General features: G+C 48.5%; 3 protein-coding genes across 3 annotated transcripts; 1 reads left to right on the top strand and 2 right to left on the bottom strand.

Annotated features, from left to right (window-relative positions):
- The first annotated feature begins 12 nt into the window (after positions 1-12).
- Positions 13-5,247, top strand: DIM-2 (DNA methyltransferase Dim-2). Its single transcript, XM_024470715.1, has 2 exons — positions 13-357; positions 434-5,247. The coding sequence occupies exons 1-2, from the start codon at positions 339-341 to the stop codon at positions 5,002-5,004; spliced, it is 4,590 nt and encodes a 1,529-aa protein (XP_024321957.1). The 5' UTR covers positions 13-338; the 3' UTR covers positions 5,005-5,247.
- Positions 5,248-6,597: 1,350 nt separating this feature from the next.
- Positions 6,598-6,996, bottom strand: VC83_07136 (uncharacterized protein; the record flags this gene model as incomplete). The annotated part of the gene is made up of 1 exon (XM_024470714.1): positions 6,598-6,996. The coding sequence occupies one exon, from the start codon at positions 6,994-6,996 to the stop codon at positions 6,598-6,600; it is 399 nt and encodes a 132-aa protein (XP_024321956.1).
- A 3,524-nt stretch (positions 6,997-10,520) lies between these two features.
- Positions 10,521-11,264, bottom strand: VC83_07135 (uncharacterized protein; the record flags this gene model as incomplete). The annotated part of the gene is made up of 1 exon (XM_024470713.1): positions 10,521-11,264. The coding sequence occupies one exon, from the start codon at positions 11,262-11,264 to the stop codon at positions 10,521-10,523; it is 744 nt and encodes a 247-aa protein (XP_024321955.1).
- Positions 11,265-22,625: the final 11,361 nt, after the last annotated feature.

Raw genomic sequence — 22,625 nt, 5'->3', positions numbered from 1 at the left:
CCCAACGACACACCTTGTCCCCGGTCCCCCTCACAATACTCTTTTTGTGCGCTGGGCCATTGGTCCCCGAGGCTCTTGGATCTTTGTTGGACGTTCTTTATTCTTGCGTATTTGGCTATTATAATTGTGCCCCCCCCCCGAGAATAGTAACTGGAAGTTGCGCATTCATTCTCCAGTGGCCCCGCCGGGTGCCAGCAGATCTTGCCTAGTCATTCTCGGATATCAGCGACAAACGAATGTGTAGGGAATAGAGGACTTCACTTTTACTTTTACTTTTTATTATACGAAATAAGTTCCACAAGGCTCAGGAAAGTGGTTCGCCTATATATGTGTTCACAATGCCTCCATGGATAACTGGCAAGTAAACTTACAACAGGCCAAACTGTTCCGCTATAAGCCACAGATATATATACTAACATGAAATTGCCTACAGAAGAAGACGACGAAGACGTCGAACATGGCTATATCACTCCACAACTGTCGTTTACACCGCCTTCCCCCCGTGGATCTGACGACGACTCGGAGCAGGATGATCCAAGCCCATCACCGGAGTTTCCTGTGGAAATATCCGATTTCTCCCCAGAGGATGACTCCCTCGTTGAACTAATTGATACTGCCCTTGATTTACAATCGAAACCTCAAAAGAAGATCCTCCACCACTTGCGGCAATCTGAATTCATATACCCGTTATCAGGTTACCAAGGCAATACACCACCACTTTCCTTGTCAAAAGAGTGGCAGGTGGTGAAGGACTTCCAGGAGTTGGTAAAGCAAGAGAATCCCTCTGGGCTCAATGCTTCTTATGGCGACGACAAATTCCTCGAGATTGAACTATCCCAGTTCTTCATCTATTTGCCAGGAACGAACGGCCACCACGCGTATGAGATGACTGGTCTGCAGGACCTGATAACTCGACCAGGAAACCCATTGTACTGTTTTGATGGTATATTGAGTGTTGGAGGACAGAAGAGATATGTGCAGGGCGTGCCATTCAAGCTTGTTTCGGTTGCGGGGTATGGGATAGAATTCGACGAGGTCGAACACGTATGGATTAAGTCATGCGCAAACTCCAGATCAAATGTCTATTACCGACTGAAAGAACCCCATCCACACTATAAGAGATATCACGATGGGTACTTGTGGCTGGCCAATCTTTCGAAACACTTTGTCGACTACGCTCTGGAGGTTGCTGAGGCGGGCCGTAAAGTGTCTATCCACAACTTCAGACGAGATTTTGCAGATCGGATGGGAAAAGAACACCGAGAGTCAGCCTCATTCCAAGAGTGGTTGAAAAAATACAATGGTCGAGATTTCCGGTCGGCGCTCACATCTAACATTGATTTCATCGCCAAAGACGCCATAGGAACATATATGTTGGACGACTTGGACATATGGGCTGAGGTAAAATACAAGACAGCCATTCCGTTTCACGAGCCGAAGGAAACGATGACAGCCGTCACCCCGTATGTGTATGACTGCTTTGAGCACATGAAATTCGGCAGTCACCTGAAGAAGGTCCATCCATCCATTCAAAGCCAGATTCGCCGCGAGTCCCAAGGAAATGCTCTACATCTCACCTTAGATGCGGAGTTCACTGAAGAGAACCCCGACTTGCAAACTCAAACGAGCATCACTCCGGCTGCCAAGTCTCGCAAAGTGAAAGGGTCATTACAACAGTTCTGTTCGCGGCCATTCGATGTTAAATCTATTTCGGTTGGCGATGTCCTCGGAGTGAAGACAGATGGAGTTGGTAGCAGCTGGAAAGATGAGGAAACTCACTGGAAAGAACCAGATGAGTGCTGGTATGTCTATGTGCAAGGGGTTCACACCACCCAGAGCGGAAACCGGTCATTCCATGTTCTTTGGCTATATAGGCCAGCGGATACAGCTTGCGCGCTTATGAAGTACCCCCACGGCGATGAGCTCTTTCTTTCCGATAATTGCAGTTGCAGCACTTCTCGAATATCCGAGGATGAAGTGCTCTGCAAGGTCTCTGTAGCCTGGGATGGCAACCCAGGCCAAACCGAAGCGGACTTCTTTATTCGGCAAACCTATGAGAGCGATAATTCGTTTGTTACGTTTAAGGAAGAGCACAAACTATGCGATCATTTGGTCGTCAATGTTACCACCCCGATACAAAAACTTGCAGAGCAATACAAAATTGGCGACACTGTCCTTGTTAATCCCAAAGGGTGCTTCAAGTCAAACTTTGGTCTCGAGCCATGTGAGATTATAGGGTTTGTGCAAGGGATAATAAGTTTTGTGAGAGTCCGGAGGCTGCTCCGGCGCCGTGAGATCGGAGATGATACTCCTGCAAGACCAAACGAACTGGTATATAGTGACGATATGGCCAGCATTGATGCCGACGAAGTTTATCGTCGGTGCTTCGTGCGCTTTTACAGCCAGAGCCAAATCATAAATAAAGAGGTCCCTGCCCCTTACTGTCGTGATGGCACTGGCGATATGTTCTATATCGCAAGTCGTCTAGTGAGGCTAGATGATAAAAATCATTTGAAAGAGATCGACTCGACCAGCCGCCCACAATCACTAATCCAAGGTTTTGATCCTACGCAGCCTCCACCATTTCGACGCTTGCGTGGGCTGGATATGTTCTGTGGCGGAGGAAATTTTGGCAGGGGCCTTGAAGAAGCAGGGGCTATCAAGTTTACCCATGCAGTCGATATGGCACCAAATGCGATTGCCACCTATTACGCCAACACCGAAGATCCAACGACAACCCAATTCTTCTGTGGCTCTGTTGACGACATGCTTATCAAAGCCTTGAGTGGTAATGTCGAAGGAGCACTTGAGATACCATTACCCGGAGACATCGATTTCATAGCAGCAGGAAGCCCCTGTGTCGGATATTCAATCCTCAACCCCAACAAAGACTCGGCTCAGGGCCTAAAAAACCAATCCCTCATTGCTGATGTGGCATCGATGATTGATTTTTACCGACCCAAATACGCATTGTTGGAAAATGTATTAACAATGGCGCAGAAAGGCAAGGGAAGAAATCATGATTCCCTGTCCCAGCTCATTTGCTGTATTGTTGGGATGGGATATCAGCTCCAGGTCTACGTTCTGGATGCATGGAGCTTCGGCAGTCCACAGGGTAGAAGCCGTCTTTTCGTCTCTGTTGCAGCCCCTGGATTTAAGCTGCCACCACGTCCCGACTGTTCCCATTCTCACCCGAATGGCACAAGTGATCGTGGTTTAGGGACAATGGCGAATGGAAAGGCCTTTGGTGAAAGGTTATTCGTGGAAACTCCGTTCAAGTTTGTTTCTGCGGCCGAAGCTACCGAGCACCTACCAGACATCGGTGATGGTCACCCAGGCCACTGCTCCCAGTATCCAGACCACCGCCCGTCGAGAAGTCCAAGAGATACGCTAAGACAACACATGAATATCATCCCCTTCAGCCCCCCCGGTATGAACTTCATCAAAACATGGAAGAACCGACATATCACCGGCATGACCAAGCACGACTACGAAAATTTCAATACCGTCACGAAGAAAGGGAAGCAGCGACATAATGCAATGGAATTTTCTAGAGCTTACGGCCGCATAGTTCCCACCTCCCTGTTTTCGACTATTGTCACCAACTGCTCTCCCGAAAATGCCCGCTCTGGCCGCGTCCTCCATTGGAGCCAGCCGCGCCTGCTTACCATTGAGGAAGCGAAAATAGCACAGGGGTTTGTGCAGGGGGACGCCTTGACTGGCACGCGTGGCGAGCAGTATAAAATTGCTGGTAATAGCGTTGCGCGCACTGTTGCACTGGCTCAGGGTCTTTCTTACAGAGAAGTTTGGCTTAAAAATGGTCCTGAAGAAGATGATACGGGTGAAGTTCCTGTTGCTGAACAGATTCAGAAGCAACTCTTTGCCGACATGATCACATCTGATGACCGAGGCGAATTTACGGCCATACCTGACTCAAACTCTTCCTCTGGGGATGTATCTGAAGATCGATACTGCCGAGCGTTGGACAAACTTAAGCTCAGCTCTCCTGCGAAAACAGACGACGACATTTCATCACTGAGCAGCTCTACTTCCGGGGCTCCCCAAACTACTCGCAAGCGCCACAAAACGCAAAATGACATCCCAATCAGCCCAACAAACCCACCTCCTTCCCTACCAAAATCCCGCTTTCCACCCACCGTCGCAGCGCGTCTCGGTGTTGACGTTGCTGCTGTACGTGCCGAGCACGCGATGGAGCAAGCCGCGAAACGGAAGGCTGAGCGAGTCGCAAGTGCATCGCGGTTTTCGATACGGAATGCTATAGAGGACGCGTTTGGGGCCGAAGGGGATAGTTCGCAGGAGGGGAAGGTATCCAAGGCTAAGCGCACGCCGTTACCGGTGAGAGCGCCGGCGAGGGCTACGGTGGTGGGGGAGAGCTCGCCGCTATCAGCGAGGAGAAGAAAGAAAATCGCTTGGTTGAAAGATCGTATGGGATCGACTGTGGAGGGTAGAAAACGCCCGGATGAAGCTTTCAACTTGTGGCCAACTCCACAGGTTACAAAAAGGGGAAATATACGGGGGCAGATACAAAGTACGGCTGGGAGCACTTTGCAACCAGCAAAGGCACAGGGCGGCGCCTCTGACGAGCAGATGTCTAAGAAGCGGAAGACAACGGCTAGTGATACTGCTTCTCCGAGCATGCCTCAAACTGGAATACAAACAGCAAAGACACCGGCCAGCACATCCGAAGAACAGAGCCCTAAAAGGAGGAGGACAGCCGCTAGTAGTACTAGTAATACTGCCACTGCGGGAGCATCGCACAGCCAAACACATACAGCAAGGCGAAGACCACCGAAGTCAAAAACCCAGTTTGTGATCGACCTAACGGGGGACAGCGACGTAGAGAGGAGGGGAGACCGACGGGTATATGTACCAGTTGATAACTCGATGTTTGGGGCTTATGAGATGACGTATAATTCATCTATGGTGGGGATGCGGGACCCGGCGGTTGTGGTGGATGGTGTGAATGGGCCGTTTGCGTATTGAGAGTTTGATTGTAGGGTGTTTTCGAAAATCATGTGCGGTGGTGGATATACCAAGGAAGAGAAGAGCTGGAGGAAGGGTCAAGTTAGGAATGAAATATACTCTGAGAGTCGCCATCGCCACAAGTCTATCTCTCTCGCATTTCTATCCCCCTTCCCACCATCTATTCACCTATCCATCCTTATCACGCCGCCTCCACCGCCCCCTCTCCCCTCCTCCCCTTCCAAAACCCCCTCACAGCCTCCCTACAATGCTCCTCCAAATCAACCCCCCAAATCTACCTAACCCTCCCATCCAACGCCCCCCTCAACTTCTCTAGGGATGCGAAGACTCAACACCTATACACGGTGCATCCTACGAACCTCCATCTCTCTTTTGAGAGTCTGCAGAGCCAAAATTGAGTCACGGTTGGAGCTAGGAGAGGGTTGCGCCTTAATTAGGAGAAATACTAGGTGTGAAGGTATTTACTAACCAACCTAGAACAGAGGACTACCAACCAAATGGAGATGAAAACCATCTAACGACAAGAACCTAACTTGGGTACAGGCCCATCTATAGAAGCATTGGTGTTGTTTTTGTATCCTCCGTAGAGGTAGAAGAGATATGTTGCCACCGGGAGCTTCATGGTGGAGTCGAACCACCGTTCCATCGCTCTTCTATTGTAGTGTTTCGGGTCAAGGGGGCTGATAGTTTCGGGACGTGGCCCCCGTATGTGCCCATTTGATTTCAATCATATTGTGACTGTAATAATGTTAGGGGGAGTTCGTCGGTGTGTCCCATTGCCCCTCCACATGGGTTTGTGTAGGGGCAAGTAGGTCCGTAGAATTAGGGGGTAGTTGGGTAGGTTCCTCGGAAAGTAGAGGGGGGAGGTCCTGGAGGCATTGCGGTCCGTGGAGGATGCGGATGCTACGGGGGTTCTCATTCCAAGTTCGCTCAAAGGATCCTTCATTGTGCGCAGCGTTACGGTACAGTTCCTTGGTACTAAGGCCTCTTTCCGATAGGATGCGTTGAAAAATCATGGCACGGTAGGCCGCTCTTGCTCTGTGCTCTGTCCAGAGGAACACAGGTTTCTCAAAGGAGTGTGAGAGGTATGCCTTCCACAGGCTCCATATGGCGGTCCGGCCCATCGACTGCCATTGTCTTCTGGAGACACGGTCGTGTGAGGGGCCGAAGGCCATTAGGGCTTTAAGTTCGTTCATAGAACGAGGGATCAGGGCGGGCGGGGTGAGATGCGGCGCCATATGTTGGCGACATCGTCCCATACTCCTTGGGATACGGAGCACGAGAGTCATATGTGATCTGCTGTGAAGTCTCAGTTATGGATCGGGCATTGCTGTAGGTTCGGCGTGAGCCATTCTAGAGAGCATCCTGTAAATACTTATTATGTAGGAGGCGCCATAGTAGGTCGCCTGCCTTATTATAACTATAGTCGTTTCGGACCGATTTCCATAGTGTAGCAGGGGAGTATGATATCCCAGTTATGGATCGGTAGGCCGTGAGGATATTGGTAGTAGCATCTGAGAAGTCTACCTTATGGAGGCGGCGTGCTCGCATAATCTTGTAGGCTTTCGTGAAGTTGAGCTTATGGATAGGGAGTTATTTCTTATTGTAGGCAATGAAGAACTCTTCCCTTGGGGGGTCGCTTGGGTCGTATAATGAGAACGCTCTAGAATGAAGGACTGCCTTCCGTGATGGTGGCATTTTGTCCACGAGTCGTTCTATCGCACGCCGGGCTTCCGAAGCTTTTTGTGGTGTGAGGGAGTGTGGGGTGATTGGGCTATCAACGTCAGGATCCCATATGTCGCCGAATTTTGTAGCTCCAGATTCCCATAGGGTCTTCCAGATGCCGCTTCCCCATCTGCGGGCTCCAGCTCTGATGACCCCGTCCTGGATATTCTTGTGATATAGTTTGCGCCACCGGATCCAAATTGAATTGAGCTCCGGTGGGACCTTGTGGACGGCTGAAAGCCACTGTAATCCTACATCCAGTTGCATTCTTCTTGAAAAAGATGGCACCTGCAGAATGCAATTACGAAATCTATGACTAGGAGTTACTTGCCATCATCAGATACTTCGAAGCATGGAGACCAGAAGTCGAGGGCACAGCAATGCCAGTCCAAGTTTTGTCAGATCACAAGAGTCTTAAATACTTCATGACAACAAAGAAGCTTACTCGAAGGCAAGCTTGATGGGCTGAGTTTCTGTCAAGATTTAACTTTCAAATTATATATCGACCTGGGAAACAGAACGGAAAAGCAGATGCATTAACTCGAAGACCAGGAGATAGACCAGAAGGGAACGAAGAAGATGACCACCAAAAACAACAACTTCAAACCCTGCTACCACTCAAGAGACTCCATCCAGACCTCCAAGAGATAAGGAAATTCGAAGATGCTAAGGTGAATCAAGACATCCAACTCGCGCCAGTCCACCTACAGGAAGCAAGTATTCTAGACAAAATCCAAACTGCGCAACTTCAAGACAGCTTATGCAAAGACACTATTCAGAAGCTGCAGAATGGAGAACGAAACAGTCCAGACATAGCTCTAGCATATTGCGAGGTGAAGGAAGGGCTCTTATACTATCATAATAGAGTCTGAGTTCCAGAAAGTGCTCATGTCGAACTCTTACAAGAAATTCATGACCAACCAGAAATGGGATACCCTGGCATTGGGAAGATGATTCGGGTCATCAAAAGACAGTATTACTGGCCCCAGATGGATAAGACAATTATACAATACATCAAGAACTACCATATCTGCAAAAGATCAAAACCTACAAGAGATGCTTATAACGGACTTCTTCAACCAGCCGTGGCAGGACATATTACTCAACTTTATTACAGGATTGCCATTGTCTGAAGGAAGCAATGCTATCCTTGTCGTAGCATGCCGACTTACAAAAGAATTTTATCCCATGCTTTGCAGGCCAAGAAGGCACAACTGCAGAAGCAACAGCACAGCTACTCTTTTGACATGTATGGAAACACCATGGTTTACCAAATTCGATCCTTTCAGACAGAGGCCCCCAGTTCGTGGCTGCAGTGTGGAAAATCCTCTGCAAAGTTTGGAAAGTTATAACAAAATTGTCTACTGCCTTCCACCCAGAAACGGATGGGCAAACTGAGAGGTTCAATGCAGAACTTGAACGATATTTACGAGCTCATGTTAACTATCTCCAAGACAACTGGGTCGAATATCTTTGCATGGCAGAATTTGCAGCAAATGCTCTACCTTCAGACTCTACAAAATCAGTCCATTATTTGCAAATAAAGGCTTCGAGCCAAGAATGAGTTTTGATATTAAGAACAGTGAGTTCCAAATAGCACCACAGGAACACAAGGATATGATACAAAGCATGAAAGATATTTGGGAGTTTCTGCAAGACCAAATCACACTCTCGCAAACTCGCATGGAGACATTCGCAAATCAACGCAGGAAAGCTGCACCAAGATATCAGGTTGGAGATCAAGTATGGCTATCTACACGAAATATCAGGATTCAGAGGCCATCGAAGAAACTCGATCACAAGCAAGTTGGTCCGTATAAGATTCTCGAACAAATTGGGCAAGTGGCATATCGATTAGAGCTACCACCAAGCATGAAGATACATCCTGTCTTTCACAGCAACCTCTTACGACTTGACTCAGATGATGCTTTACAAGGTCAGCACCATGAACCACCCCTGCCAATTATTATAGAAGATGAACTTGAATGGGAAGTTGAAGAAATCCTAGATTCTAAATTCCTACGGAAGAAGCTGTTCTATATGGCAGCATGGAAGAACCACCCACCAGACAACACTTGGTATCCTGCTACAAACTTCAACAATGCACCTGAACTCACACAAGCTTTCCACCGATAATACCCACATAAGCCACAATGATCTTACTCTTGATCAGGAGATCAATCTTAGTAGAGGGGAGGTAGTGTTACGATTATAGCTTACAGGTTTTTACGGTTGTTACAGTTGTTATGGTTATTACGGTTGTTATGGTTGTTATGGTTGTTATGGTTGTTATGGTTGTTATGGTTGTTATGGTTGTTATGTTGTTATGGTTGTTACAGGTGCAGCCTTAGCCACCAAGGCTACAACCGCTAAGCGGACAACTGTATATTATGAGGAATAGCCTCACCTTCCTTCCTTCTTCTTCTTCTTCTCTCTTTAGATTCAATCTAGCTTATTATTCTCCGGACTGGCTTCTTGACCTCCGTGACCATCGTAACAGCTACACCCTATAGCTTTAAGCTGTTTCGCGTTACCTTGCTAGATCTCTCCTCCCTATAAGGCCGACCGTGTCTCATAGGATTTACTACAGATCTATACCCTTATCTAAGTAGCATAGACCTAGCTTTCCTATCCTACTAACCAAAATGCTGTTACGTAGCCCGTCTACCTAGTGTATAATTTGTAATAGTAGGATTCGTTTAGGGGAGGTATTTGTGTCTAGCCTACATCTACGTAACCTTCCTCTAGTTTAGGTCTCTATAGGAACAGAACCTCTTAAGCTGTCTAGCTTATTCTTTCCTTTCCTACCCCTCCCTATGTACCTAAGAGTCACTCCCCTCTTAACTCACTTCCCTCCCTATGTCACTAGCCCTAAAAGGATACTCTTGCATTCCCTAGCCTCCTTAACAGCTGCTCCCCTCACTACCTATAATTCTTAGACTTAGGAGACCACGAGTCCTACGTGCTGTTAGTAGATGAGATAGAGAGCACTGTGGTGATCAGAGCCCTCTATTCAGAATCTAAATTGAGTGCCTCTACGTCAGAGATTCAATGGGACCAGTACGCACGCCGAAGAAGAAAGCATTTCCTACCTCTATTCTACGTCGCTGAAGCAAAATAACTCAATCCTTCACAGCGACTGCTCTCGTCCGAGCTCGGTTCAGCAGATAAAGCATGTTGAGGGAGACAACTATTATATTGGTAGAAGAAGGGCTCATAATGCGCTGGGATGCAGTACCTCCAGTAGTGCTTCGAGAGCTTCTTCACCGGTGAGGACCACTTGCTGAGCGAGTTTGCATCGCATTGCAGAGTGGTCCTTACCTTTGCAGAAGTTGCAGGGTGTGCGGGGTCAACTGCTCTAAATTTAATGACAAAGGATGAGATATATCCTTTAGACGGAGGTAATGGGAGGTCGAAGTGGTGCACGCCTGGAGCCTTCTCAAAAACTATCACTGCCTTATCACTTGTGATTCCTCAGTATTCATTGGTGCCCATCCAGAACCTGTTCCGGGCGAACTCCTTCATATTTGCAATTGCAGTAGCAATCAGGAAACTTGGTCTCTGCAGAGTGATTGGTGATGAATGCTGTAGGGCCTCCAGAGTGATATAGGGAGGCCCTAATTTCGTGTGATTCAAGGGTAAAGTTCTTCCCTGAAGCTCTTTGCACAGCTTCAGGGCTATTGCATTTAGCTAGCCATCCCTTTGCATCGTGTGATGATACTCGTTGCAAGTCTGTGACAGCTGTGGAACCAGTGCATCTACCATCTCAGGGAGGGTGAAGTTCCGGTCCCTTAGAGCGAGCAGCAGTTTGATATAGGGGTGGAGGCCGTCGGCGTATATGGACGGCGCTTCATCTCCTCGACCTGCTTCAGATCTTCTGGTAGGGAACGTTCTTGGCTGGAGCGTTTTGGGTTTTGGGCTCGGGGACGGGAGGGGAGTATGCGAGAGGTGGTGCTAGTAGAAGCAGATCTCTCTGAGGAGACTGATGAAGCACCAAGTGATTGTGTGACTTCATCCACCTGCTGTCGCAGTCTCTTTCGTGACCGAGGCGCTGATACTGTGCCATCGGTGACTATGCGCTTATGCTTTGCAGCATGGTTTGGTGCAGCATCCGGCATTAGTATATCGGGAGTTTCTTTGGGGGAGGAGTCGCCAGACCGGAGGACTTGAATGCTATCGAGGATAGTATCCTGAGGGGGATCACTCTGGGTGATCTTCGCTCTTCCTGTGGTCTTGGTTTTTTGCTTTGGGCAATCATCAGCCCAGTAATTGTCGCCGCATTTTTTGCACGGGTTTGGGGGTTCAGCCCCGAGTAACCTGGCGGCCGTCATCTGGGCTTTCATCTCTCGTTTTTCAGCTCGGGAGATCTTCTTGCATTTAAAGCATTGGCTGTGCTCTTCCAGCCTGTCTTCTTGGTCTATCGCATCCATTTCGAAGCCTCCGGGAAGAGAGAGGTTCAGGCAGTTGGGGATAAGTTTGGGTATAGGGTCCCTAATAGGGGAAGCCTGTATGTCTTCTTGATCAGAATTCTCCATGTCAGCGTCAGAGCTGGGGCCGCTACTGATAGACTGGGGTTTTCCTGTATTCTTACTTTGTAGCGGTGAGTGATTCCTTGGTTGGTCCTCAGCAGGCTGTCCACCAACGGGTTCAAGGGCTCTTCCACTAGACGGTTTGTTCTTTCATGTAGATACGGGCATGTAAAGATCTAGGTTATTAAATGCGGTGTCATGCAGACCTGTTACGGTGAAAGGTTCAGGGCTAGGGTTGGGCCCGTTTCGGGTACTTAAGGAAACAGACTCAACGGGGTTCCCCCTTCATCTTTTTTGTATCCTTCATAGTAGACCTATAGGATAGCATCCGTTTAGCCTCCGACTCGCACTCTCATATGCTATTACTGTGAGCTGGGTGCCCTGTGTCCTTACACTTAGCCCAAGAAGCAAATCTCACTTCTGACCTAGCTATCTATTATGAAACCCAGTATCCGCTCATATCCATCTGCGCGCACAAGCTCGATGGAACCTGCACTGGAGTTGCCGTAATCACTAATAATGATACTGTCAAATGGCCACCCACTGATCCCTTTAAGGACTCTACCGGTCGACTTATCATATGCACTATCACAGCCAAAGGTCGAGACATCACCTTGGCTAATATCTACGCCCCTGCACACAAGCCAGACCGGACCCCATGGTTCTCATCTATGAATGAGTACCTTTCGCTCCACCCCCTCCCACATTCAGTCGACCTCATCGCAGGCGATTGGAATATGGTAACAACCCGCATCGATGCAAGATCTCATGAAGTGGCTACCGCCCCCCTCCAACGAGAAGTGCGCCGCTTCATTGATCACTTGGGACAAAATATCACCGAATATACTAACGGCTGGCGAGACCGCCACCCTGATACAATTGCATACACATGATTCTCTGGAAACGAAGGTTGATCCCGACTTGACCGAATCTACCTTCGGCAAGACCTAATGCCCTCATCTAAAAAATGGGATACCACCCCTAGCGGCCTACCTACAGACCACTGGGTAGTCACAGTGATAATCGGCACTCCAACCCAAACCTCCTGCGGCCCTGGCTGATGGCGCATGAACCCCCCCCTCCTCAAATGCCAGAAGATTCGGGAACTATGCACTGAAGCGCTAGATATCCTCCCACACACAGCCCCTCTCACTGAGTGGCCTAAATATAAGGAGACGGTAAAGCAGCTCACGATTGAGTACAACCGGCTAGCCAACAAGGCAAAGAACTGACTCCATACCAATCTTGAACGCTGCTGAACCCACCTATGGAAAAAGAGAAGACCAAACTTCCTAGACGTTAGTCTGGAAGCTCAAATACAATCCATCGAGATACAGGAGAACTGCCTAGCTGAATGGCATTATCAAACCTATTCATACACAGCTATGGCCAAAAACTCCCTACTTAACGAAAAACCCTCTAAATGGTTCTACGCCCGCGCAAGCTCCCAGCTATATTCTAATATCAGCAAACTCTGCGACCCCAACACAGACCTACTTATCGAAGATACTCCTGGCATTTTACGATTGGCAACTGAATACTACACCCAGTTATACTCTGAAAAGCCATCGGCCCCCCAGCCCCGCCAAACCTTCCTTCACCAATTGAAAACTCAAATTACACGCAGCCAGGCTGCTCAGCTTATAAAGCCGATCACCATACATGAGGTCCTCTCATCAATCCGCCGCGCGGCTCTGGGAAAGTCACCAGGCACTGATGGATTACCCTCCGAGTTCTACAAAACTCTCCTCCAGCATGCTCCTAATTCAGGCGTGGCCCCCATCGCCACCCGCCTACACTCTCTATTCAACGCTATCCTCCAAGAAAACAAGACACCCCTTGATTGGACGAACGGAATTCTCACCCTCCTATACAAGGACAAAGGTGACATCGAAGATCTCAAGAATTACCGCCCACTATCAATCATGAACGTGGACTACAAAATCTTTACGGAAATCCTTATGAAAAGGCTCATCAACGCCCTCAGCACTGCGCTTGGTCCTCACCAGACAGCTTTCCTACCAGGATGCCTAATTGATGATAATATCCACACAATTCAATACCTAATTGGCAAGCACCGACAGCCACACCAAGCTGGCATCGCTATCCTATTCCTCGACCAAGAGAAAGCATACGATAGAGTTAGCCACGTTTTCCTATGGGAAGTTCTAGCCTACCTAGGCATCCCAGATCAATTTATACAATGGATGAAAACACTCTACCAGGACGCCACAGTCCGGGTGTTTATCAACGGCCATTTTGGACCAACCATTCATATCAGATGTGGGCTGCGCCAGGGCGACCCAATCAGTTGTACTCTCTTTATTGCAGTGATCGAATGCCTCGCCCAACGTCTCATACATGACGACCAACTGCTAGGCATCCTCGTAGGATCCCAAAAAATAGTCTGCTCAATGTATGCTGATGACACGGCCATTATCATTCGATCACAAGCTGAAGCAGACCACATGGGATGCATCCTCGAAGACTATGCTCTAGCTTCAGGATCTAGAATCAACTGGGGAAAATCCTACCTCCTACTCGTTGGCGATATTCCCCAAATCTCCATCCCCCAAGTCCAAATGATAACTCCGGCCAACCCATATACCCACCTCGGCATACCAGTCGGCAGCGATATCGATGACCAAGTGCACAATCACTGGGACACCATACTCCAAAAGTTCAAGAAGGTTTCGAATAGGTGGCTACGCTTCTACCTATCCCTTAAATGGAGAGTCCTCATAGCCAACTCCCTCATAATGGCGCTTCCTCGCTATTCCTTCCGATTTCTCGACATCCCACTCCAAGTCAAAAAGGAGCTCGATGCAGAATACTACCGGCTGGTATGGGATGACCAGAAGCACAAGAAAATTCAGAACCTCCAAACGTGCTGTAGCCTCTCTGACGGTGGTATAGGCTGCATCGATATGGAAAGCGTACTCAACGCTACTGTCCTCGCAATCATCGCACGATCAATCAAGCACCCCACCCTCCTATGGGCACAGCTTGCTCGAGAGATAATTGTTACGACGGAACAAGAAGGCTGGCCAACTACAGGACAGGAAGGAGGGAGGTCGCATGAGACCGGCCCTGGTACCTGGAGGGGCAGCGGGGAATAGTAGTTCCGAAAGTATCACGTGACGGACTCTCAGGATGATGAGAAGAGTCCTAAGAGTCCAGGACTCCGAGGACTCGAGTGAGTTCCCAAGAGTCCACTAGGCACGACGCCACTATATAAGTAGATAGTATTTCCTTAGATAGGAGCTTCATGCTCAACTCAATACAGTATTTGTTATATACTAGTAACGTGTTACTTGAAGCCTTTGTGTCTGATCCCCTGCCTCCTCTGATAAGTAAACCCTTACGCAAGAGAACCTCTGTGTCTTCTATCGTTTAGAAGTCAGCGTTACACTTTGAGCACCACTTCTACGAGGTACCGGCTTACACACAAAGCAACATGTCTGTCGTCAGTTCGAAGGGGAAAACCCCCACCACGCCAACTTCGTCTCAGAGGTCTAAGCCTGAGAATGAAGAGATGCCCGATGCACCCACCGTCAATGAACTCAAGGAAACTCTACGCGTCAAGTTGCCCGACACTTACTCCGGCAACCGAAAGGAACTTGAGGTGTTTTTGCTACAGGTCGAACTGTACCAGCACTTCAATGATGAGAAGTTTCCCACCCAGGAGAGCTATGCCCTGTGGACTGCGTCCTACCTTAGGGGGGAAGCCCTGCGATGGATCGAACCATTCCTCAAGGACTATTTCAAATATGAAAGTACCAATGGAAGCATGACAACTACGCAGACTATGTTTGGCAGCTGGAATGGATTCTGTAAGGAAATCCGACGCATGTTCGGAGACATCGATGAGATTAAGACCGCAGAAGACCATCTGTTTGCACTTAAGCAGACTGGCAGCGCCCTCACATACTCCACAGAATTCCAGAGATACGGCAATCAGACAGGATGGGACGCCAGCGCACTCATCAGCCACTACCGACGTGGGCTGAAGAGCCATATACGTATGGAACTTGCCCGTTTGGAACAACAACCAACGGACATGGTAGCGCTAATCGAACATACGGTCCGAATCGACAATCGACTATACGAATTCCAGAAGGAACGTCGGACCTATGACAAGCCCAAGAAAAGTTACCCCTACCGGGGAAACGAGGGCAGACGACGGGATCAACACCCGCGAGACAACCGTTGGTCGGACCCAATGGAACTCGATGCCACGTTCAAACCTGGACGACCCCGTGACCCTAAGAAAGACAGACAATTCAAGGAACGACTCTGTTTTAACTGCGACAAGCCAGGCCACATGGCCCGAGACTGCAGACAGCCAAAGAAAGGGAACGGCGGACGCAAAGTCGGCAAACAACTCAATGCTACCTGGCAAGGCCGGGGAGGTTACAACGCCTCGGGGATGCAGTTGAACGCCACATTTGTGAACAAACAGGACTGGGGAACTAATGGCGAAAGCACCCCAGAAGACGAGAGCTCAGACGAAGGGTCGGAGGCGGAATCGTTCACCGTCTCGGAACAGGAGACCTTCGATGAACTCGCACCTACGGAACCAATGAGTCCACGGTGCAAGAACGTAGTAAGACGCATGGCAAAACACGCCCACGCGAAGATTAGGGCCGAACGAGACAAGCCCAATGGCCAGAGGAAAATCCCCATGCTTAAAGACCTCTACGGGAACCTGTTACAGGGACTTCCGTTAAAATGCAAGGTGGACGACTGCAAGGATGACCTCTGGAGATACTACGACCAACTAACGAATACCCGCAGGCTGCTTGGCACGTCCCAAGACGTAGCTAAGTTGGAAGCCCAAGAAGCGGAAGAACTGGAGAAGGATGTCGAGCATATGGCTAAACTGAAGTATATGAAAAGCGTCGAACTTTACTACCAGGACCGCAGGAGAGCCCTGAAGAAGTACGACGAGAAAGCCAGAGATATGCTCCGACGGGAAAATGCGAGACCCACTCCACGCATCGAAAGGAGAGCCATGGAGCAACTAGACACGTTCTCCACGCCTCCGAGGGAAGATAGTGCATGGGTGAGAGGACAGCGGGAACTATCAACGACAGACGCAACAGAGACTGATCATCCCTGGCACGCGTATGTCTACTGGGAGTATTGCAGCGAAGATGACTGCAAGCTCCACTGGGAAAAGAAACACCAGAATCAGTTGTTTCCCCGATCCTCGCCCAGGATACACTTCAGAGACGCAGAGCAAGTTCACGCCCTCAGGCGAAGCCAGTCTGAAGGGGACTTGCCTATCAAAAGCGAACAGGTATACGAGAAATACCCACATCTGCTAGACGAAGCAGAAGAGCGAGGGAAACGATCTCCCCAAGGACCACCATTGGAAGCGGATGAATACTATCCTTCCTCGGACGAGTCAAAAAACTAGGAGTCCTCGACGGTAGGCCACCGGCGAGCGACACGAAGAGGCCTAGTACAGACCAGCTATGCGCCACGACGGGCAGCATGCAACTATATGTGGTTGCTAAGATACAACAGCGACACCTCCGAGCAATGATTGACTCAGGAGCGACGGGCAACTTTATGACAAAGAAAGTAGCAGACACGCAAGGTTTCAAGACGCAATTGAAAACCGAACCATACCCGTTAATGGTCGTAGATGGAGAGCCCATCTCGACTAATGAAGGAATGGTGACCCACGAAACGGTCCCATTGGAAATGGTCATGCTACACGGGCACAAGGAAACGATTCAGTTTGACATCGTGCACATGGACAACCATGCGTGCATCCTTGGTGTGCCATGGCTCAAGAAACACAACCCCCAGATCGACTGGTGGAACGAGAAAGTTGTGATGAGCCAGTGCGCGTGTGAACAACGGACGGACACGCGACAACGGGAGAAACCCTCCCAGGGCCGGAAGGAGTTATGTGCAACCTCCGAGCTCGATGACCTAGCCCAGGCATCCTCACCGACGAGTATACCGGTGGAGTACAAGGAATACGAGCGATTATTCCAGGAAGGCCCTAAGAACGAGGCGCTTCCTAAGCACCAACCATGGGATCACGAGATACCTTTGGAGAAAGACAAGAGTCCACCGTTCGGACCAATATATCAGCTATCGGAAAAGGAGCTGAAGGTACTTAAGGAGTACATCGATGATAACCTAGCGAAAGGATTCATCAGACCATCCACATCACCAGCAGGAAGTCCGGTGCTTTTCGTACCAAAGAAAGACGGCTCCCTACGGTTATGTGTGGACTATCGAGCGTTGAACAACATCACAATCAAGGACAGGTATGCCCTGCCGTTAATCAACGAACTACACGATAGATTTCAAGGAGCAAAGATCTTCAGTAAGCTAGATCTGCGAGGAGCATACAACCTGATCCGAATCAAGGCTGGGGAAGAGTGGAAAACAGCATTCCGCACCCGCTATGGCCTATTCGAGTATCAAGTCATGCCCTTTGGGCTAACAAACGCACCCGCATCTATGCAACGACTGATGAATGATGCTTTGCACGAATACTTAGACATCTTTACCATTGTCTACCTAGACGACGTCCTGGTGTATTCAGCAACCAAGGAGGAGCATGTCAAGCATGTCAAACTCGTCCTGAAGAAACTAAAGGAGTACAGCTTACTCCTCAAACCAGAGAAGTGCGAGTTCCATAAAAACCAAGTCGAATTCTTGGGTTACATTATTGGAACGCACGGCATCAAGATGGACCAAGCAAAAGTAACGGCAGTGTTGGAATGGCCAACACCGACCACGGTCAAGGAAGTGCAAGCCTTCCTAGGCTTCGCCAACTTCTACCGAAGATTCATCTCGGGATATTCCAAGGTAGCTCAACCACTCACGGAGCTTACCAGAAAGGATCTCGAATTCAAATGGACGGACAAGGCAGAGGCTGCTTTCCAGGAACTTAAGACGAAGTTCACGGAAGCACCTATCCTTGCTACATTTGACCCTGCAAAGAAGATCATCCTCGAAACGGACTCTTCTGACTTCGCAATTGGAGCATGTCTGAATCAACCAGACGAGAACGGTAAGTTCAAACCAATCGCGTACTACTCTAGGAAACTGTCACCCGCGGAACTTAATTACGACATCCACGACAAGGAGCTACTGGCTATTGTCGTTGCCTTTGAGCAGTGGCGAGTATATCTTGAGGGATCCACCTACCCTGTGCAGGTATGGACGGATCACAAGAACCTCATATACTTCACCACGACCAAGGTTTTAAACCGCAGACAAGTCCGCTGGGCAGAAACCCTCGCAGCCTACAACTTCACGATAACCTATCGCAAGGGCTCCGAGAATGCAAGAGCAGATGCTCTCAGCAGACGGACCGACTACGCCGGCCCAAAGGAAGAAAGACCTAGAGCAATTCTGAAGAAAACAGATGCAGGAATACAGTACAACGAGTTACTAGCGACGATCTCAGTCATCGAAGATACAGAACTCGAGGAAAGACTCAAGAAAGCTTACGCAACAGACGAATGCGCCAAGCGAGTCTTGTCCAAAGTCGAAGGCGACTTCACCATCGACGAACAAGGATTGATTCGATACAAAGGGTTAGTGTATGTCCCAAGTCAAATGAGACGCCCGCTGGTGCAAGAACAACACTCGTTACCAGCACACGGTCATCAGGGAGTAACACGAACCTTCGAACGAATCACCCGACACTACTACTTCCCAGGTATGAGGAAGCAGGTAGAGACAGTGGTAAGAGAGTGCGACATTTGCAGCAAGTCAAAATCCAATAGGCATCTGCCATACGGACAACTCAAGTCGACACCAGTACCAAAAGGAGCGTGGAAATCAATAGCTTTGGACTTCATCGTCAAGCTTCCACCCTCCAAGGACCCGTTAACAGGAATAGAATACGACTCTATCCTCGTCATCACGGAAAGACTCACGAAATATGGGAAGTTTATACCATATCTAGAAGCTAGCGACGCCGAGGCGCTCGCATATACCTTCATTCGAGTCATATTAGCCGATCATGGGATGCCAGAAGAAATCATCTCAGATAGAGACAAGCTCTTTACTTCGAAATTCTGGAAATCATTGATGGCGCTACTGGGAACAAATCATAAGCTATCAACAGCTTTTCATCCCCAGACAGACGGCCAAACAGAAAGATTAAATCAGACCCTTGAACAGTACCTGCGAAGCTATGTCAATCATCAACAGGACAACTGGGTTCAGATCTTACCCATCGCACAGTTTGCATATAACAGCGCGATGACAGAAGCAACGAAAGTCTCACCGTTCTTTGCCAATTATGGCTACCAGCCAGAAGCATATAGGCAACCAAGACCGGATGAATCACGAGCTGAACAAGCCCTGATCGTGGTGGAACAACTGAAATCGTTCCACGAACAACTTGCGACGGACATCCAATTCTTAAATGAACGATCCGCCGCATACGCAAACAAGAAGCGCAGTATGGAACCTGCCTTCAAGGAGGGGGATAAAGTATACCTACTCCGGAAACATATCAAAACGAAACGACCAAGCACAAAGTTGGACTTCAAGAAATTGGGACCATTCAAAATATTGAACAAAGTCAGCTCAGTTAATTACAGACTGCAGCTACCCAGGAAGTCTAGACTACACCCGGTATTTCATGTCTCACTACTGGAACCAGCAAGAGGAAATACCCCAGTTGCGACCGACACCGAACTCCAACCCGAGAATGAGATAATCGAATATGAGGTCGAAGCCATCCTAGACAGAAGGTTAGTAGGACGTCGAGAAGAGTTTTTGATAAAATGGGAAAATTACGAACCTACGGATAATTCGTGGGAACCAACAAGGAACATCAGCAAAGAACTGCTGGAGGAATATCGACGCCGCCATCCGCCAGCCATTGATCCCAAGATGCAGGGGAGTAGGCCAGTGGATCGGAGGAAGCGAGGGTCCCGGTCACAGACGAGGAGGCAGCGCTAACTGCCTGTTCCTCAGCCTCAACAGCATCACGCTTCTCAGCAGCCACACGTTCGGCCTCCTCTGCCGCATCAAGCTCGTCGAGGGTTTTCAAACCTCGCCGGAGCATATCTTTACCACGGGTTCGGATGAGGCGTTTCTGCTTCCGCAGACGAAGTAACTTCGAAAGGGTTTCTTCCTCTTCGCGATCCAGGCGATCCTCCTCCCGTTCGAGCTTCACCCAGTCAGGATGCTCAGGACCCATACAGTCACACTTTTCTTTCAAGTTGCGACGAACGCACTCGGCGCACCGCCGTGAATCATTTGGAGACGACACGCAAGTAATGTTTCGCCTCACGCAGTTCGAGCAAGAATCCATTTCGGGTAGTTCGTATCCGTGGTTCTTTATTCGACGGACAAGATCGTTGCGTTCCTGGAGTTTGCGGGCAGTGTCAGTAGGCATGTTGCATGTTGAAGGACTCGCTGAGGAGCAGCAGAGTCCCGGGGACATGGACGTACTTATAGGATTCGAGACGAATGCCCAGGGGAAGGGAGCGAGTGTTACGACGGAACAAGAAGGCTGGCCAACTACAGGACAGGAAGGAGGGAGGTCGCATGAGACCGGCCCTGGTACCTGGAGGGGCAGCGGGGAATAGTAGTTCCGAAAGTATCACGTGACGGACTCGCAGGATGATGAGAAGAGTCCTAAGAGTCCAGGACTCCGAGGACTCGAGTGAGTTCCCAAGAGTCCACTAGGCACGTGATGGACTCGCAGGATGATGAGAAGAGTCCTAAGAGTCCAGGACTCCGAGGACTCGAGTGAGTTCCCAAGAGTCCACTAGGCACGACGCCACTATATAAGTAGATAGTATTTCCTTAGATAGGAGCTTCGTGCTCAACTCAATACAGTATTTGTTATATACTAGTAACGTGTTACTTGAAGCCTTTGTGTCTGATCCCCTGCCTCCTCTGATAAGTAAACCCTTACGCAAGAGAACCTCTGTGTCTTCTATCGTTTAGAAGTCAGCGTTACAATAATCATCTCAAGCGCTACAGCCTCTTCAATTATCCTAAGTGCAATCCACTCACCATGTCCCTTGTCATCTTTCTGTGACAGTACCCCTGAGGAAATAAAATCTGAGGCATCAGTGTAATGCTGACTTCTGTCATACTGACATTCGTTGCATTTGCTATCAAACTCAAGAGCAAACTTGGAAATCTCCTCCTCAAACCTACAAGTCACTATACATATTTTGGCTTATCACACCAACAACAAGAGCAATACTACTCAACGATTGCTACAACCATCTATGATTCATTACACGTCATCGCTCCTTAGTTACTGGGCCGATATTACCACATAGCATATCTCTACAACCCTCTATGATTCATTACATGACATCACTCATACTACCACATGACATATCTCTACCAACTAGAGGCCTAGGAGCATGAACGATAGCTCTAAAAGCTCCTACGAACCTCTATGATTCATTACATGTCATCGCTCTTTAGTTACCCACAAGATTGGTTAAGTTATGACATAATTTGTCTATGACATAATTTGTCTATGACATAATTTGTTTATAGGGGTACTCTGACCTTGGACCTCCTTTTACTTCCTATAGGCTACAAACCTAAGAGATGGTTCTATGGGATTCTCTTACGTCAACTACAGTTACCAATCCTGGTTAGTCATGGAAAGTCTTGGAAAATGAGAGAACTACACTCCTTTAGCATAAATAGGATTGCCCTTTCCTTAAGAAAGGGCAAGCAGACAATACAGTAAATCGACTATCACATACTTCCACCTTTTTTCCAAGCTTCCAAGCATTGATCTTGTTACTCCTTGTTTCTGAAAAGTCAGTGAGGTGCTAACCTCTGACTTATCCCTGAGTTCTCAGACTCAACATTTGTTACAACTTGTCTAAACCACTCCACTATATCATACACCTGATTGCTGCGTTGTGGAATAGTCTAAGCTACGACCCTTTGGCTCTTTTTCTAAGACAGTGTGTTGTCTTAGTAAAATCATCCCTTCCTTGGGTGGCTAGATTCTCACATCTGGTGCACCCACCATTACATAGAACTAATCTAGCTTCACCATGTTGAACTTAATTAAGAATCTTATGATGTTGTTGAAACCTTATGACCTATCCTAAGCTAAACTCTACGCCTAGATCTGCTTTGCCTTCTCTTGCAAAATATAACCTATTATAACCTATCCTCTTTGTTCAATGAGCTTCTGCTAGTTAAAAAAGATAGCTTCTAGCTATAGCTAAGCTTCATTATGTCATCGTTGTAAGCTTCTTAATCGTCTGCTTATAAGGTGTCATTAAGGTAGGCAAATTGAGTGCTAAGAGATTTAGAGACAGTAGTGTAATGGTGGGTGCACCAGATGTGAGAATCTAGCCACCCAAGGAAAGGATGAATTTACTA

This window comes from Pseudogymnoascus destructans, assembly GCF_001641265.1.
Source record: "Pseudogymnoascus destructans isolate 20631-21 unplaced genomic scaffold scaffold_18, whole genome shotgun sequence".
NCBI lineage: Eukaryota > Fungi > Ascomycota > Leotiomycetes > Thelebolales > Thelebolaceae > Pseudogymnoascus > Pseudogymnoascus destructans.
Note: the sequence above shows the minus strand (reverse complement) of the source record. Positions and strands in the feature narration are given on the sequence as shown.